Source organism: Pollicipes pollicipes, unplaced genomic scaffold, assembly GCF_011947565.3.
Source record: "Pollicipes pollicipes isolate AB1234 unplaced genomic scaffold, Ppol_2.1 Scaffold_3447;HRSCAF=4054_pilon_pilon_pilon, whole genome shotgun sequence".
Taxonomy (NCBI): Eukaryota; Metazoa; Arthropoda; class Thecostraca; order Pollicipedomorpha; family Pollicipedidae; genus Pollicipes; species Pollicipes pollicipes.
The window spans coordinates 41,987,668-42,005,771 of record NW_023596297.1 but is presented as its reverse complement, the minus strand read 5'-3'; the positions used below and the strand labels follow the sequence as shown (position 1 = coordinate 42,005,771).

At 47.7% G+C, this 18,104-nt stretch overlaps 3 protein-coding genes and 1 pseudogene across 5 annotated transcripts in view; 3 read left to right on the top strand and 1 right to left on the bottom strand.

Annotated features, from left to right (window-relative positions):
* LOC119092567 (catalase-like) overlaps positions 1 to 12,845 on the bottom strand; it is a 62,451-nt pseudogene extending 49,606 nt beyond the window's left edge.
* The window catches only part of LOC119091397 (fatty acid hydroxylase domain-containing protein 2), a 39,555-nt gene that overhangs the window by 11,980 nt on the left and 9,471 nt on the right, over positions 1 to 18,104 (top strand). The window contains exons 2-3 of one of the 2 annotated variants that reach the window (XM_037214172.1): positions 8,379 to 8,730; positions 17,057 to 17,223. In XM_037214172.1, coding sequence (XP_037070067.1) covers positions 17,087 to 17,223 — 137 coding nt within the window. In that variant the 5' untranslated portion in view covers positions 8,379 to 8,730; positions 17,057 to 17,086. The remainder of the gene's footprint in view (positions 1 to 8,378; positions 8,731 to 17,056; positions 17,224 to 18,104) is intronic. The other variant, XM_037214171.1, reaches the window with a different exon arrangement.
* Positions 6,177 to 7,791, top strand: LOC119091399 (transmembrane protein 241). The gene has a single exon (XM_037214178.1). It carries the CDS (start codon positions 6,439 to 6,441, stop codon positions 7,090 to 7,092), a length of 654 nt encoding a protein of 217 aa, XP_037070073.1. The 5' UTR covers positions 6,177 to 6,438; the 3' UTR covers positions 7,093 to 7,791.
* Positions 17,008 to 18,104, top strand: part of LOC119091395 (fatty acid hydroxylase domain-containing protein 2) — a 35,785-nt gene continuing 34,688 nt past the window's right edge. Inside the window, exon 1 of one of the 2 annotated variants that reach the window (XM_037214168.1) lies at positions 17,008 to 17,074. The gene's annotated coding sequence lies outside the window, so the exon portion shown is untranslated. The remainder of the gene's footprint in view (positions 17,075 to 18,104) is intronic. The other variant, XM_037214170.1, reaches the window with a different exon arrangement.

Below are 18,104 nucleotides of genomic sequence, written 5' to 3'. Positions count from 1 at the left end.
AAAGGCAATTTCTAGGGAATCGTTCAATCTGATGCAACAACGGAGTGTTGGACGAAGACATACATCTGTGAGATGCTTTCTTAGGCACCACAAATATTGAATGAGCAAATTACGTTGACCTAAGGTCAGGTATGATGATCAGACCAAGGTCAAAACCAACCTGACTTATTACTCAAGGGCTTGCTGTATGCGAAAGTTTCTGGTGCTCATTTCGAATTTGTTGACAGCAAGAACCGCTTTACGCATTTTTGATTGACTTCTTAGAGATCAGAGCAGGCCATTGACCTAAGATGACCCGGGTCGAACGTTTTGTTTTAGGAACATACTGCCTAGCGTAATCGCTTTTTCGCTTCTTCAAATGCAAAACGCAGAGCAGTCTTGTATCATTTTAGTCACCATGACCTTCAAAGGGTCAAACAAGGTCAATGACCTCAAATGGGCTTGTGACCTTTTGCTTAGAGACAGTTGCCTAGGTTCTGGGGGCGCTTTGGAGACCAACCTGGAATTTGACCTTGTTTGAGCTTATTCGACCTGAAGGTCATGATCTAGGAAGCTGAAACTTAACGTAAGTGAGTTCACGTATAGGTCAAGACGCCGTGTAAATTTGGTGTCTCTAGCTTTCTTAGTTCCCGAGATCTCAGAGGGGGTCAAATTGACCCCCCCCCCCCTCACCCGAGCGAAAGGTATCTAGCCGGCCAACCGGGCACGTGTTAAAGCATAGTAATTTCATGACAGTATTATGAGCGTAAAAAATTATTAACACCAATAATTTGAGGCTGTTCTTTTCAATTCCCTTCCACAGCACTTTTAAAACAAAACAAAGGAAAAGGGTTCAATAACAAAATAACAACAGAAAATTCAACAAGCATAAAACACTAAAAAAAAACCGGGACTCCTACCCATCAGCCTATCACGAAGTCAAACATAATAGGCATACTTGTGGCTTCTGTTAAGATGGGGTCAGGGAAAGCAAGCATTTTGTCACTGTTTTTTTTACAAAATACCAATGCTTATTTCCATGAAAGTAGCCTTTGCCTTATCTAGAGAAGCCTCACATCATCTCATCATGTGTAACCTGTTGGTATCACGACAGCAGTTTGTGAGGTACTGATTCTTGCACAATTCCTGTTGCCACTTGGCATGCACTTGACCAACTTAACCTAACTTAGAGTAGCCCATATGATGAACATCATCCCAAGTCCCCTATGTGTTGACAACAGCACTTGTGATAACAATATGGTATTTAAAGCTAGTTTTTGGCTAGTTTCAACTTGCATTTTTATTCAGTTCATTTATGTATGCTTGTTGACATCAGACAAAGCTGACAACACACAAATCAAAACGCTTTAAATCACTTTGAACAAGTTATTTTGATTGTCATGGTTAACTTACGTCAAGGGCAATAATGGGTATGCTCCACAAAACAACCTCTCTTCCCCAAAAATAACATAACTTTTAGATGACCATGCCATTATTGCTGTTTGACTTTTCAGCTGCAGCAAATGCATCCATTTGGGCTTTTTTATTCATATTTACTGACAAAGTTTGAGATGTTGCCTTCACGTTTTAAATGGGGTGGTCTGACTATTTGTTGCATACCAATATTTAACTCATCTTATAATTGCTATGTAGCTTAGAGTATCCCAGTGTTAAAAATGTAGTGCATATATATAGTACAGTCATTTGCCGGTCAGTAAACCATGACAACTATAGAAAACACCCGGTTAAAGCAGCCATAAGGGACCACTTTAAGAAATTTGGGTCAAATAACTAAGAATATGGAACAAAATAAACCCATTGCATGCCTTGTGGCATCATAATTTGTCTTATGACAAAACTCAACGTATTAAAGCATAAAATGGCTAACTCTGGTTACCAATCATGTGTTGAAAGCAGATAAGGTAAGCAATTACTTGGTCCACAGGAGGCTTACTGGCTTCTTCCTGCTCCCTCAAAACAAAAATTCAGTACCTTTTGCATGGTCTGCTGGCAGACATAGTCATCCTGCTCCCCCCCCCCCCCAAATATAAATATCAATCATGCCCACCAACCTCCGAGATTAAAATGCGAAACAAATAGGAGGCGTGCATGATAAACATCTCCAGAGGGCAGAATTTCGCCATCAAGCGCTTCTGTATTAGCTGCGTCAGGTCTGCCCCAAAGCTCCATATGGCAGCATCAGAATAGCCTTACCAGATAGCCTGGTGAATCAGACACTTGAAAGGCTTGGATTTATCATTATCGAGCACCGCCATAAACCAAGAAAACGGTTAACCGAAGGTTTAAGAGGGCAAAAAGGGCGGTAAAAATAAGTTCCGTGCTTCAAATTGTCTCCATTTCCCGTGAATTGTTCACTCTTGGGTGCATATCAAACTCGTTTGGGCGGCTGGCGAATTAATCCAATTTATGTATGACATTCGTACAAGTTTGCAGTTGGAGCATCTTGCAGAGAAATTGGTCAAGGTTTTAAGCAGCAGATATTACCTCTAAAGACAATCGAAAAGGAAGGAAAAGTTAAGTGGTATCACACTGGTATGATACCAAGAAAAACAAAAGTAGCTAAACAAATATAAAGACTTGTGCTTTTCTCTCAACAATTTTGTGATCAGCTGATTTGAATTATAATCTGTTAATAGAAGTGCTCAAATGGTGATATTCGTCTTGTAAGTTTAATTTAGAAGACATTTTTTTGAATTTTCGGGAGTGATGCAATTTAAGGGTCAAGTTTCCTCGGTAAAGAAGAAATGCGTGGAGTAAAATTCTCTACCAGGCCTTGCTGGTGTTTGCTGCCATGCTCTGCTTTCGTGGTGTGGTGGTGAGACCAAAAAAATGGATGCGTGAAAATCTTGCGTTTGGCGCACAGCCGCAGATTGTGATGCATTTTGTAAACAAACCAAACAATGCGTGCAAGCGGCTGGGGTCGCTGGGGTTCTTGGGCTTGGAGGTACCTGGCGCCCTTGCTCTGTGCATGCATAGACATGATTCAGATGTAGGTGAGGCAGGACACAGCTATAGGTGTCCAGGTTCTTTGGAGCCTCGTTTATGCATGGTGGTTTCAAGTGAGCTCGGTTTTGGATGACACCTGAAACCTCCGAAAGGGAAATAAGGGTTTGACATGTGCGATTAGACAATATCAGGCAGGAGTGAAAAATTCACAAAATATGGGGAAAAGGAGTGAAAAATTCCTCCTCATAGGGTGTTGCTTTACACCCAAAGTCGGCAATTCTAGGACACCGCTTTTTGTATTCTCACGGTTTACATGCCACTAAGTACGTATGGTAATAAACGATCGCGCGCGAAACCCCCAATTACTGCCGCTACTACTCTGATTGTTGTATTTGAGTAGATGTTCCAACACCAACTGCATTGCTGTTCCACCATACTTGTACAAATTTTGGGAAACAAGCCATCACACGTGGAACAGGGCGGTTTTGACATGTTTAAAGCCTTACTTCGGAAATTGCATACAGCGTGCCTAACCCAACAATCAGCCAAAAGGATCATCAACTTCACAATGGCGAACACCGTCTTCGTGGGCTAGAACCTCAAAGGCCATAAAAATACGTATCGTCCTTACACGGCACGACATATGAGGATACTAGAAGAAGAAAAAACTCCGGTGGTGGCCTGAAATGCAAAGCTGGACTAGCAATAACTCAAATTAATATGCGCTTCCTTTTGGTTATGCGGTTTCGCTACACACTCCATTGGATTTAATGTGTAGCAGAGCTGTGAACTGCACCGAATGGGCTTCAAAATGGCTCTCAATTCAAGACCCCATCATCAAATCCTTTTGGTGTGATTCCGCTATACAGTACATTTGATGTTAATGGCAAGTCCTGAGGGTTCACCAGGTCGTGTTTTTAAATAGGATTATGATCAAACACGATCTTTAAGTGTGATGAAATGTGATAAAGATAGGACACTATGCAAAGGGAACATTCCACAGTTTGAAGATATGGAAGGCATGCTTCAGACATGATGAAATAAGCCCACTTGTGTTGATTGGTATGTTTTTAAGCGGAAGACTGCTCCAGACGGAACAATTTCTTTCTTTAGTAAATAAACTCCGCAAAGGCCCCATTGTTTGATTAGGTCGTCGTACCTTGCATGACAGTTGATTGAGAGCCAATTGACGGCTGCTATATCTGAAAATTCGTGCACAAGAGCTGGATGTGACCGACTTGGCAGTTATATTTTTGTTGCTCTTGATCGCCGCATGGCTAATGGAATGGCAAGGTTTTGCATGACGTTATTACGGCGTCATGGATGCCTGGGTGACCTTGAGAAGGGCTCCCCTGAAAAAGTCGGCACATCTTCAGGGGCGTGTAGCTTAGAAACTGGGGTAGTTAATGTCTTAAGGAGGGTAGGGCTGTTAACTGCATCGAATTGTCTTCAAGTTGGTTATTTCAGTTCAAAATTTCATGCAATGTGGAACACTTCCTTTGAAGGGAATGCTCCATATTTGAAAATATTCAGGCAAGCCTTAGTTATGATGAAAGAAGCCCACTTCCTTAACTCCAGATCTTCATCAAATAACTCACCTCAAACTGTTTATGTGCTTCTAAGTGGAAAAGATTGCTCTAAACAACCAAATTTCACCACTCAGTAAATACGCTCCTTACTACGTCGTCGTTTGATTGCGTCATGGCACCTTGTCATGACGTCAGAGGGTTGCAAGTCGTGCGAGAATCCCACCCTAGCGGACTTGCTGACTCGTATTGTTTCAGCTTGTTAGGAGGTGTGGTAATAGGTACGACGTTTTAAGAGCCCAAATGTCATTGTTTGCGCGCCGTCTGACCCTTCTCGTTGTCTTCTTGCGCATTGACCCGGGAATTAATATTGTTAACTTGCATTTGCATGCTCGACTGTGGCGTTATTCTTAACTTATTCGATTGTAAGTCTTATGTCCGCAATAACTAGTACCACTGTTGAGCTTTCCCTATCATGTGCCACAAAATGGGATTCCACCTTGATTCCGATCCTATCATTCTCTTTTTTATTTATCCTGAATTTTCGCGACGCCCGCTTGTGCGGGGCAGGGTGCATGCACCAGCCACGAGTGGGTCGAGAGGCTCCCTGGAGGGGCCATCATCCGGGCCCCCAGCGCATACCCCGCTGAGGGTTCCCTGTGCGGGCTGAGTCTCGGCAGTTGGGCCCCCAGGCGTAAGTAGACCCTCCCCACCGTTAGCCATTCCCCTTCATCCCATAACCCTAAAATGGTTATTACTGGTCGAAAGAGCTCTAATCCAAGTAGCCAAATACCCAAATCGTGTGAAACTTCCACTGAATGCGTAACATTCCTTGACGGCCAATTGAAGTCCATTGGTTCCAGAAATCTTGTCCACGTATGCGAGATGCGAATAACTCAGCGGTCCTCAGCTATATAGCGGTCCTCAGCCTCAGCTACGAATAACTCAGCGGTAACTCAGCGACCACCGCATGGCCAATGGGATGGCAATATTTAAGTGACCTATTCATGGTGTCATGCTTGCCGGGGTGACCTTAACATAGTCCACCGAATAGTCTGCTCAACTTCGCGGGCGTCTAGCTCAGGAACTGGAGGGTTTTAAGAAGGGCGGGGGTGTTAACTGCGCCGAATGAGCTTCAAAATGGCTATCTTAGTTCAAGACCCCTCACAAATGTGGAACGCACCGTCACGTACCGCGAAGCCATGCTATGAATTAACGGCATATTCGTATGAAACAGCGTTTTGTTACGGCGGAGGTTGTGCTCCAGTGGATGTAACGACGGATACCGTATGTAATGCTAAGCTTTCATGCGTGGTGAGAAGTGTTCCTCACTTGTGTATTGCGTATGGGGACAATTCGTGTATTTGTGTGTTTGGTCACCTGATCTTGTGGCATGTGCGCTGCGCCGTACGAACACCACGAGCGTTCTGTGCAAAGCAGGCTGTATCGATGACATGCGAGCTAAATGAGACAGATTCGGCCTCCGAGCCGTTTGACGTGTTTATGTTATGTTACTGGCCCTGTTTGATGAAACGGATGGCTTGCCGTTCAGACCGAGTGGAGTACCGAGAGTCGCCGGCAGGGTCGCAGTCTGATCTGATCTAGTGTCTGTTACAGCGCGCGCAGCGAAGTGGCGGTCCAGTCATGCTGCGGACGGGCCGTCAGTATCTAGATCTGGCCGTATTCTTCGTTGTCTTCTGCGGCTCCGTATACAGCAATAAGTATGTGCTGTCTACGCTGGATTTCACTTATCCCACCATATTCCAAGGCTGGCAGACGCTGTTCGGGCTGGTGTTTATCCGTTTGGTGACGCTGTGCCCGAGCAGTGAGCGACTATACAGTCTGGACAAGCCCTGGCTTCCTCTCGCTGCTGCCCAACTTTCTGTTCTTCACCGGCTCGGTGGTGGCCGCGTCGAAGGCGCTGGCCGACATTCCTGTGCCGATCTTCCTGGCGGTGCAGAACGTGATGCCGGCGCTGGTATACCTGCTGGACTACGCTCCGCGCTTCAAGGGCGCCTCCGTCGTGTCCCTGGTGGGCTCCGGCTTCCTCCTGCTAACTGCCGTGCTTATCATCCTGGTCGACCTGGACATGACGTTCAAGGACTCGCCTTACTTCTGGCTGATGGCGCACGTCGTCTGCTCAACTGTACACACGCTGCACGGCCGCATCGCTGACGCGCGCTACTCGGATATCGACCGACTCTACTACAGCTACCTGGTGAGCGTCGTGGTGCTGGCTCCGTCCAGCCTCTACCTGGAGGAGGCATTCCTTGTGCTCGACTTCCCCTACAAGAGCCAGGCCGACTTCATTGTCGGCTGCCTAGTGAGCGGCATCTCGGGCGTGCTGCTCGCCATCTTCAGCATTCACGTGCAGGAGAGCCGGCCGGCGGCCGGCGTGCACGGCGCCACCCGCATTCTGGCTGCCATCGGCAGCGTCTGGCTGTTTGCCGATACGCACATGTCGCTGCCCGTGGCCATACTGGTCGGCGTCAACATGGCCTCTTCGCTGATGGTAGCCTGGCTGCCGCGCGCGCTACCGCAGTTCCCGGCGCCGCGGCTCACGCCCGCCGAGCGGGACCCCGAGCTGGCTGCCCCGCTGATCGAGCAGGACAGCCCGTAGGCGTCAGCTGTGCGGGGTGGCGCGAGTGTGCCGAGGCCGGGTCTTTCGTTCTACGAAATTAGGCCGGACTCGACCAACCAATGAGAATAGTCGGGCAGGTTATTTTTTACCCGTGGGGTGTGGGTACCGTGTTTTTTCATAGGTGGTTTGGTTGATGGAACGAAGTGTCGTTATCCGCCATGGGGCCGGAGAGCCAGCTCGAGAGCGTTGTGTTGTGGTGATCTGACTACTTGATCCCTAGGTGAAAGTGGGGTGAGTCTCGTGTCTTCTGTCTTTAACTGTTTTCTTTGTGACATGTAAGCCGTCCACGGACCAGAGAATATGGACGTTGTTGGTTTCGGTGTTGTTCTCAAATGGATGTGTTGTCATTCTACTGTCGTGGTCTCCTATCTCTCTTTTGGTTCCATTGGTTTACTTAAACGATTGCTTATAAAGCAATCGTTTCTGATCTGTGATCGAAAAAACGACTTCGCAATTATCATGCGTGCGGCCAATAGTTGGAACGTGCGGCGTTTGGGCTTCCTGTGCTTCCAGCGTAACCTCTTCCCCCTATTACTCTTGAATAGTCGTAAGTTTTCTACTACTATGCGATTGAGATCCTCGTCAGGCTATCGCGAGCAGCCGTCGGGCATCCTGTGGATCGCATCTGTACCTTTGTATGAACCTCAAGGTCAACAGAAATAAACAAAGTATGCAGTACTGAGTGTGCCAAAGGAACTACGCCGTTTGATGTCCCTCGCGGTTTAGGATGTGTTTCCTCCAATGTCGTTAGATGTCAATGGTTGGGTTATTTATCAACGCATGTGATTGTTTGGCTATGAGCTTTCGCTACGCTCACGGGAAATTAGAATATGAAAGTTCGTTCACGTCGAGGTGCGATTGAAACACGAATCTCTCAATCCACAGACCGACGCTAAATTCTCGTACCCGCTTGTCCTCATCGTAATTAGCATGATGGCCATGTTTGGATGCGGTAAACGTCGCCTGAGTCTTGCGCTGCAGTCAGTTTTAATGCCTTGTTTCACATTTGTATGAAATTTTGAACTAAAATAGCCAATTTGAAGGTCGCTTGGTGCATTTCACAGTCCTATTCTTCTTAAGACCTTAAACCCTCTTGTTTCTGAGCTACGCGCCCGCGTATTGGTGCATGTCACAGTCCTACACTTCGTAAGACCTTAAACCCTCTTGTTTCTGAGCTACGCGCCCGCGTAGATGTGCAGACTTTCAGGGTTATTCAGACAGGCATGACGTCATAGTATCGTCATTCAATTCCTGCCGCCCCTTAGGCCATACGGCGTTCAAGACCAAGAGGAATAGCATCGTTGATCTGCTCAACAAGCTTGGCTCACCAATCCTGAGCAAGTTGTGCAGGATTAAACCACGAGGCACCCTTTCTGCTACATAAGAAAAGAAGTTGGTCATGATTGCTAGTTATTACGCAAAGAAGACAGAAGAATCGAGCATCTTAAAAATAGCGCCATAATGGGATATGTAAATGCAAGTAAAGCTCTTAAACTCACGGATAAATCCGCAAGGGCACCAAAGGGAGAGCCGAAACACGAGCACATGACTATATTTGGTCCAGCGAGCACTTCCAGCACCACCACTGCCTTCTCCCCGCCAGCTGAACTACTACACGTGAGTGCTCGGGTGGCAACTTTGTATGACCAGTCTGGCGGCACCTCAACGCGATGCAAACGTTCTCGCAACCAGATAATGACGCGCTGATGACCATAGTTACCAGATAGAGAAATTGTGTGGTTTTGGATAGTGCTCACTTAGGAGAGTGCTCCACATTTGCGTGATGGTGATGATGGTGGGTGATGGTACCGCCAACTGTCGACGTCTCATTGTCGGAGGTTCAGAAGCAAAATATGATCCCGTACGTTGCCAGATCAACAGCTTTGAAGCATATCGAAACATATCGGGGATTCACAATTACGTACACAGACGGGTCGAAAACGGATACGGGTGTTGGTTCCGCTTTTGTGTGTGGTCCCGATACGCGATCATTTACACTGCCAGCCCATGCGTCCGTGTATACTGCAGAGCTTGTGGCCATCATTAAGGCGCTCTGCTTTATGGAGGTGGGCGAAGACAGTCTGCACGTGATTTTATCGGATTCCCTAAGTGCCCTTTCGGCACTAAGGCGTTTTAATCCGGTAAATCCCCTTATACAGGATGTTTTACTGCGTCTCGACTCTCTGTACCGGGCTGGCAAGACCATAGTACTTTGCTGGATTCCGAACCACGTTGGCATTGCGGGAAATGAGCTGGCTGACTCTGCTGCAAAGCGTGCTACTCGTCGTCCCTGTCGCAGAGCGTTTCCGATACCTGCTACAGACCTGTACTCGCCCATCTCTGCTTTTTTGCGCGGGGAATGGCAGAGCACATGGGATGCGATAGACACCACTAAACTGAAAAGCATCAAGCCAGTTGTTCAGGAATGGCAGTCATCCTATCGGAAGTCTAGACGGGAGGAAGTAATCCTGTGTCGGCTGCGGATTGGCCATACTTATGCCACACATCGATACCTACTATGTCACGACGAACTACCACGATGTCGCCACTGCAACACCACGCTCACAGTGGAACATGTGCTCATATGTTGTCCCATACTACGCGTCGAGCGTCTGAGGTTCTTTGGCCCGGCGGCGCCGTCCCTGACGCTCTCCGATTTACTAGGTGACAGCTCACCACATATCCAACATACCCTCAAGTTCGTATCGCATGTTAAGTTCTGCACTTTATATACACCTGCCTGAATAGTTTATACCGCGTGTAACGGAAGTTCTTAGGTTGCCGAAAGCTTTGTATCAATGACGCGTTCCTCACACAAATCAGCCATTTTCATTTCCGAATAATATATATTTTTAGTCATTTACCGTCGTAGGTAGCCATTTTCCTGTTATGGGCGCAAAATGACCACAGTAGTCGGCGCGCCCTAAAGCCCCAATCAACAACAACATTTGCGTGGAGTTTTGAACTGTAACATCCATCTTGAAGCCCTGTCCTTATTAAGACCTAAATCCTTCTAGGTTTCTGAGCAACACGCCCGCGTGAGTGTAGACTATTTCGGGGAGATTACCTCGAGGTCACCGAAACGTCCATGACGCCATAATAACGGAGCATTCCCTTGAGGTATCTCAGCACCCACAGGGTTATAGAAACTTATTGCCCATTTTACAATGGAAATGAGCAAATCAGTAAAATTGAAGCATGCAAACGAACCAAATTTGTTGGATTCGAAAAAAGTCCTTGATATCGAAGCGAAATAGCGCGCATTCATTTTTGAGAGAATATTGTGTTAAGTCGGGTCGGGTCGGATTTGGTTGAGAAATCTAGGAAAACGGATTGGCGGGCGGATTGGATGTGGGCTAGTCGGACTGGACTTGGCCGGATCCTGCAAATTCAATGCGTGAAGTGCTCTGCCCCGGAGACATATCTGCTCTCCGAGCTCTCCGCGCATGATTGACTATTTGCTTTGCGTGGTGTAGCGGCAGTGCATGCGTCGTCGCTGGACTGCTGGACTGGACTGGACATCGGCTATAAAAATTGCTACGAAAGCAAACTTGACTGAACATAGTGCTGAAAAGTGCTGCGCATTAGCCCAGGTTTCGCCAACTCATCTGGAACCGAATTGGGTAGACAGGGAAGGGCCGTAATGCCGATGCAAAAATGCCGATGGGTAGTTCTCGACATGTGGGACGAGTGGAGATGAAGGATCAGAAACCGCGAGGTAGTGTGAGAGGGCGCATGGGGTCTGCACGTGCGTTGCGGTAGGTGTTTTTGTGCATTAATGTACATATTTTGATATTTGGTGGGAAATTTATACAGAAGCAACGGATATTTCGTACGCTGGACAGTTTTTGCTGCCTAGACCGCCTGGACTGCCCGGACCTCACGGTATCCGATTGGAAGTCAACGTGATACACCAGAAGTGTGTCTAAACTGAGAAAGTTCAACCGCTACGTTGCTTTGGAAACAACTTGGTTTCTGCTACTAAAATGTGGTCTACTGCAGAATTTCATGCAGATTCCTGTTGAGGTTTTGCATGGAGTTTTGAAATCCAGAGTTATGACTGTTAAGGCCAGAGTTATAGTTCTTATTGTCCGATTTATTACAGAGTTATTACTGCTAGACACTTAGTGTAAGTATAATGGCTAGACAGCTACATTTAGACATTTAGATGGGAAGCGGAGCTGTCAGTTTGTTTTGATGCTCGTGAAATATAAACTAAATTCGAAACTTGCTGAATGAGTTAAGTAAAGACGTGTACCTGAAAAGCATAAACACGACACACGTTGCCTAGTTGATAACAATAGTTAGTCAAGGCAATTGCTGGTTAACAAAACAAAAATAAAGTTAAGAAAAGACTTTACAGTAGTTATAGGCACATTCCTTAGAGAAAAAACCGAGAGAGTGGAGGTCTAGATGCATTGATATTTCGGAAACATATTCAGTTCTGCTATTTGTTTCGATAAATGCATGGTGCCGAAACATCAACGCATCTACATCTCCGTTCTCTTGGTTTTTTCCCCGAGGATTAAGGCTATTAATACCGTCGTATCTCTGCATAATGCCGCTCACAAATGCACTTCACAACTTACGTAAAATAAAGCTTGGCAAAGTCAGTTTTGCCAAAGGACTATGCAAGCCGATATAAAACTTAATCTCCCATCTAGCTGACAAAAAGTTATCCAACCCTGATTGTCCAAATCAAAATTTCCACTCTGCGTACACCGACAATGGGAAGCAATCAAAAGCAACCCATCATTCAGCCAACAAACCGTCATCTATGCATTTCTTGGCTCTCCACGACGCTTCGAAAGGTTGCCGGTTTGGGGCGACCTGAGCACAGTGCCAGCCAGTTTCGGCGGCAATGGGTTGGCTGGTTTGGTCTGCTTTTGAAAAGACCTTTCGGTGTGGTGACCCAGCCCAAGGGCACGGTCTCTCTTCGGCGACAGTAGCGGTCTTTTGGCCACCGGGACGGGGAAGTCAAAATGGGGCCCATTGTATGTCTGATAGCAGGCGCGTGATCAAGACTGTCCCACAAGGGTGTCGAAAACTGAAAACTGCCGTGTGTAGCCGTAGCGTGTTTGTGTGTATCAATTCGACCAACCCGAAAATGCTCCGGTATGGGGCAACAATAGGTGTTATTTACAACGATGTTTGCCTCTGTTTTTAGGAAGGTTGTAACTTTTCAGCTTATGGAGAAAGTTTTAAAAAGTGTAACGTACTAATTAGCTTGTTTTCAGGGTTGTTTTCCTGCAGTAGCCTTGATTAGGAATCAAGTCTTGCTGCTTGATTGAGAACTAAAGAACAAGGAACTATTTGACATCAATCGGGTCGAAAAGGACAATCTGCACTCAAAGCATTTGAGGGCGTATGGGCTCATCTGCCTATACGGTAACTGATAACACGTGGTATATTGGTTATCAAATTGTTCACTTGCGTACTGTGTCGCTACCCACATGCAGGTGAAACAAAGCAAGAAAACGTGAAGTTCGTACAGCATTTGGTGGGGTGGGATGGGGGGGGGGGGGCGCTCCAAAGTTTCGTACGGTTAGCTACAGATTGTGAGACTGGCCACGACGAGATGATTATAAGCGATATGCACGAACGAGATCAAACTGCATGCGTTGCCAATGGCTGAGAACGAATAATCAAAATTGACGACACGCGCGGCCATTTGCCAGGCGACTTACATGATGGTGAGAGGCGTCGGCATCCCGTGCCACCGATTTCGTCCGAGTCACACGACGCACTGCGTCTCTCCACGGTATCGCCACGTAATCTGATCATGTGCCGTCTCTACGACAGTGACACGTTTTTTTGGACGTACGCCTGTCATCGGTCTTCCGTGCCCGCTAATCATATATGCTCTGGGTCAAGTTCTGGGGGCTAGCAGAAGATAACAGACTCGCATATCGCGTAACGTCCTCCGATATCAGCTTGTCGTTGTTTGCTGTTTGCGATATGGGAGATGAACAAAGTTGGACGGCGCTTAAAATTCTAGACCGTTCAAGACGCTCACAACTTTTCTTCCATTGCCTTGCATTACGGGATGGGTTCACGGCATGGGATCCATTAGATGGCACCCACATCGCACTACGCAGCCGCTGGTCAGATGGTCACCTGTCCACCTGGACCGGTATGGCCGGTGATATGTCGCGTTGGGCCAGAGAGGCGCGGGCTATGCTGTCAAGCCCGTCTGGCCATATTAGAAGCTTGTCAAGACACGCCAAATATCGGCACATGAAATATCGCAACCGCAAAGTATCGACTCCACAAGATATCGCATCACAAAACATCAGCATCTCAAAATATCGACATGACAAAATATCGACACACAATATCAATGCTGAGCACGGAGGTTCCCGTAGATACACGGTGCGAAGGTGGATGGACTATGGGTTTGAACAAATTGTGTGTGGTATCAAATTTGTAAGAGCGCCAGAGCTACAATATAGCCCGATATCAACGCTTTTGGTCAGCGCAGTTGGGCTGCTGATAACGAAGTGTTCTGATCGACCATCTCTGGTCCCATGCCACTCCCCAACGTAAGGACATAAGTTTGCGTGCCCATCTTGAACGTCGTTTCAAATTTTTCACGTGCACATTTATTTTTCAAACCTTCACGTTCAATCGTCTTCAACTCCATTCCTTCCACTGTGTTCGGTGCTGTTGTGAAGAAGAAGACAAAAAAGGCCTGAAATGCGGTATTCCTCCCCTGAAACACTTGTCACATGTTCGTGGCACAGCTGTCCAGCATTAGCTTGAGAGGCACCCGGTGCAGCGGCAGATTCAGAGACGGGGGGCGGGGGACGGGGCCGTGACGGCCAGCGAGACCTTTGGCCCAGAGCTGGCCGAACAAATGCGTTTTTTAACGCAAGAACGCAACAAAATTGGACGTCTTAGGGCTTTAGGGCTTTCAGGCAACCGAGAACAGTCGCAAGCGAAGATGTGATGTGAAGACAAAGGTTATTCTTCACTGATTAAGGGGGTGGTGAATGGTAGATTCTAATGTCCATTACGCTGCCCAGGACTGTGCGCTATTTCCACGGTCTCCGTTGAATGTTCACTTGCACGGTCTTATCCGATCGTTAAGGAACCTTTTACGTTGCCCTTGATTCGTTTGCACTCGCTCGGAGAGCCCTGCGCTGTTGCTGGGGCCCTTTCTGGTAACGTGCCGGGGTATTCTGGTCAACCACGGGCTTTCCACGGGTTCTTTCCAATCGCCCGAAAGGCTCCTTACGCTATGGCCGGGGGCTCCATATGGTAACCTGACGGCACTCTGGGTTGCTCAGGGGCCCTTCACGTCGGTCTCGGTTAACTCACCGACACACTCGCGATACGCTCATGGGTCCTTCTCATGGGCCTCTTCCTTTATGTTGCGCCCTTCCATTTCTCGCTCATTTGCTTAGGGCCTTACGATTCTGTCAGGGGCCCGTTTTTTAACCAGCTTGGGCACACCCGGTCGTTCGGGGACGTTTAAATCGGTACTTTCTATTTGAAAAGAGTGCCTTTCGCACTTTTTTGGGGCTCCATCTGTTAACTTGCTCGTGCACACTGGGTTGTTTGGGGCCCTGCACGTTGAGTTTTGGTATTTGAACCAGTGCCCTACGCTCCTGTAGGGCGCCATCTGATAACCGTCTTTCGGGAGCCTTTCACACTGGGTTTTGAGTACCTCTTATTTGCGCGGGGTCCCTACACTCTTGTCGAGACCCCTTCTGATGACCTTCTCGGGCACCCGCGATCATTCCTGGCGCTCGATATTGTGTCTTGGGTACTTGTCATTGAAATGGATGGCGCTCTGTTCTTCTCGGGGCCCACCCCCGTTAAGGTGCTCGAGCCCGTTGCGGATCCAGAGGGGGGGGGGGGACAGTGAACCATGACCTTCCCTTTTGCCCCGAGGGGACCCATGGGCTCCGAAGCGGCCCATAACCAGCCAAACGGGCGCAGTTTTCTAACACAAATGACAACAAAATTGGACGTCTTCGGGCCTCCAGACCATCAAGAACAGTTGCAAGCGAAAGTGAAGAGCCCGTGAGTAAGCGAAGCTATTCTTTGCTGATTGAAAGGTTGGTGATTTATGGGGAAATTTCGAGGCTAATCACGTTACCCAGAGGCGTTACGCTGTTCCCGAGGCTCTACATGTCCACTTGCCGGGTCAATCCGATCGCTAAGGAGCCTTCCACGTTTTCTTGATCCATTTGCGTTTTCTCATAGGGCCGTACGTTGCTATTGGGACGCTATCTGCTAACATGTGTGGGCACTCTTGATCGATCAGGGGCCCTCCAAATATTCTTCCCACTCGTCCGAAACCTTCATATGCTTTTGCCGGGGCTCCATATGCCGGGGTACACTTAGTTGCTCAGGGGCCCTTCATGTTGGTCTCAGGTCATTTCTACTTGCTCGGAGGGTCTTGCGTTGTTGCTGGCGCCCATATAAAGCAAGGCGACCGAGCCTCTCCATGCTCAGGGGCTCTCATTTATCTGGGACTCTTTTTCTTTGATTTCACCTGCGGATGACCCTTCACCTTTATCGGGACTCTTTCTGTTAACCCACCCGAGCACCCTTGAACGCACCGGGGCATTAATGCATCTACACTGGTCTTGGGTGATTTCCTTTTGTTCAGAAGGCCCTATGCTCTGGTCGGGGACACCATCATATCAGCCTGCTGGGGCTTCCCGATCGTTTTGTAGCATACCGTGTTGGATTTTAGCCTTAGAGCAGCAGTTGGATATGCGCCGATGAATGTTTACGCACAACTGTGGAACATATTTTTGCGTGCTGCCGCCGTCGCACTGTATCATTTCCTTTGGCTCTTGAATATTTGACATCTAATGTACTTGTGCATTACGTTCGTAATATATTTTGAATGCTAGGATTTTGTATACTCCTTCATAACATGCAAATAAAAACTCAGCATTAGTTTTCAGCTGATAGATCTTCTTCTTATCTTCAGCTTGAGATCAGCCACCAGCTGGTAACCTCGACCAGCGTACTAGGTGAAAATAAGCTATGAGTAAAGTTTGTGCTTGATTTTGGTGGTATTTAGCAGCCAACTTTAATTTGTTTTCCCAACTTTTTCGAAAAATGCCTCAGAATGAAAGGGTTTACCACGATCTGGAGAAAATGAATAGTCTTCACGCATGTTCTTACTGGTACGCCTAGTTTTCGAAGGTGGCGCACGGTAAGATGGGTTCCCGTGTTTAAAATTGCATGCTAAGAATCTTAAAACTTACTGGCCATAATGCGAGGATGATGTCATGAAGGGGGCTTAAGCTCTATGAGGGACAAAAGTTTGCGTAGCCCCCCTCGACGAAAGCCTGGATCCGCCCCTGCTCGGCGCCCGCATATGCCAAGCTCACTGACTAGGAATCCCAACATCTGTCGGTAAAGAGGGCCTTCATCTATCTAGGTGTGCAAGGACAGGGCGGGTCCGATGCCGTCTCCTCGGAGTGGGGCTTCGCTGCTCCGTGATTGCCGTCAGTGATGTGGTGCTGCTGCCCTCCCTCCCCCCCCCCCCCCCCCCGGAAAACCGTGCTGCTATGACGACTGAACTCCTGGACGCAACGGCCGGTTGTAAGCAGTGTCTGCCAGGGGCTCATTCAGGACATCGGAAAGGAAATGGGTGACCTGCTGGCACTTGTTGGTTTGTATTGGTTAGGGGTTTGCTGACGTTGTTGCCGTTTTGTTAGAGGAAGACTGCATGTTCACGTACTATTCAATGACAATCATGCCCCTGTGGCACGTCCTTGAGGGCCTCCGCTGCGCCCTGTGTCGGACCAACTGGTTTTAATCCTACAGCTCTGTGGCCGCCTGACGGTGGCGATTCTGCAGCTCTGTTGAACCGTTCGGCCCGGCCGCTCCGAGTGCGTCGCACTGGCACGGAGTGGGCGGGGATTGCCGACAAGTCGGCGTCGGAGCGCGCGGTGACCTGGTGGTTCTTCTTCAGGTTGAATTGTGCTGACTGGTCCGGGGCACGATGCAGGAGATGCGGGGGCCGCGCCCTGAGGCGCGTGAGGGTGCCCTCAGGTCGCTACTCAGCTCTATCCAGAGCTCTGTGTTCGTGATCGGCTCGGCGCTAGTGGTCCTGGCTGCCTTCAGGAACACAATCACATGGTAAGGACGAGCTTTACAGAACTCTTCTGCGTTTCGTGTCTTCATTGGATCCTAATGTCATGGATTGATTCTCGCAACCCACGGTTCTTGTTGTTAACGACGTCGTATTGATGTTCAACTGACTCATCTCACATGATTACGAGATGTAAGACGTCGGTGATCTAGTTGCTTTACTTAAATGATTTATTCACGCTTTACCATGATGCTAAAAATGTGGCTTTTTGTCTCGTCATCCAGTTTATGATTTGCGATATCGGTCACTACTTTGACGTCGATCCGCTGATTTCGCGGGATCTATAACGTCTCTTTGTTGGCTGTAGAAGTGCAGTTTGAGTTTATGGTCACAAGCTTTGGTTGCTTTATCTGAACGGGAATTTCCAATGCGGTATGGCGTTTTGACTGCTGGCCTTGATAACCGACATTTATTCCTTAGGAAGTTGATAGTTTGGCGTGGAGTGCAATGCATCTCAATGTGTTACCTTTGCTTTCGCCCCCTGAAGAACTCTGCACAGATTAAATGAGTTAGTGGATCGGACTTGGCCTGTTCGAAAAGACATCAAACCATGTAGGCTAGCATTGAAAAGTTTGCCAGCGCGAGTGAATTGGAAAATAAGTTCAGTGAAATAGCTCATTGTCCACGTAAGGAACAGGACCATGCGTGCTATATATGTTATGTATCTTGTGTTAAAATTAGCATGCATGCCACCTCTTTTTACTTTTCACTTATAGGTACGTTAGGCGCGTACAATTTGATCAGCAATGGCAAGTTTTCTTGGAAGCTTTGTGAATTGCTTAACATACCTGTTTGAAGAAGCCACCCCTGCGGGAAAAATGTCATTAGACTCCCTACTCACTACTAAGAAAGTAAAACGTTGTATTTG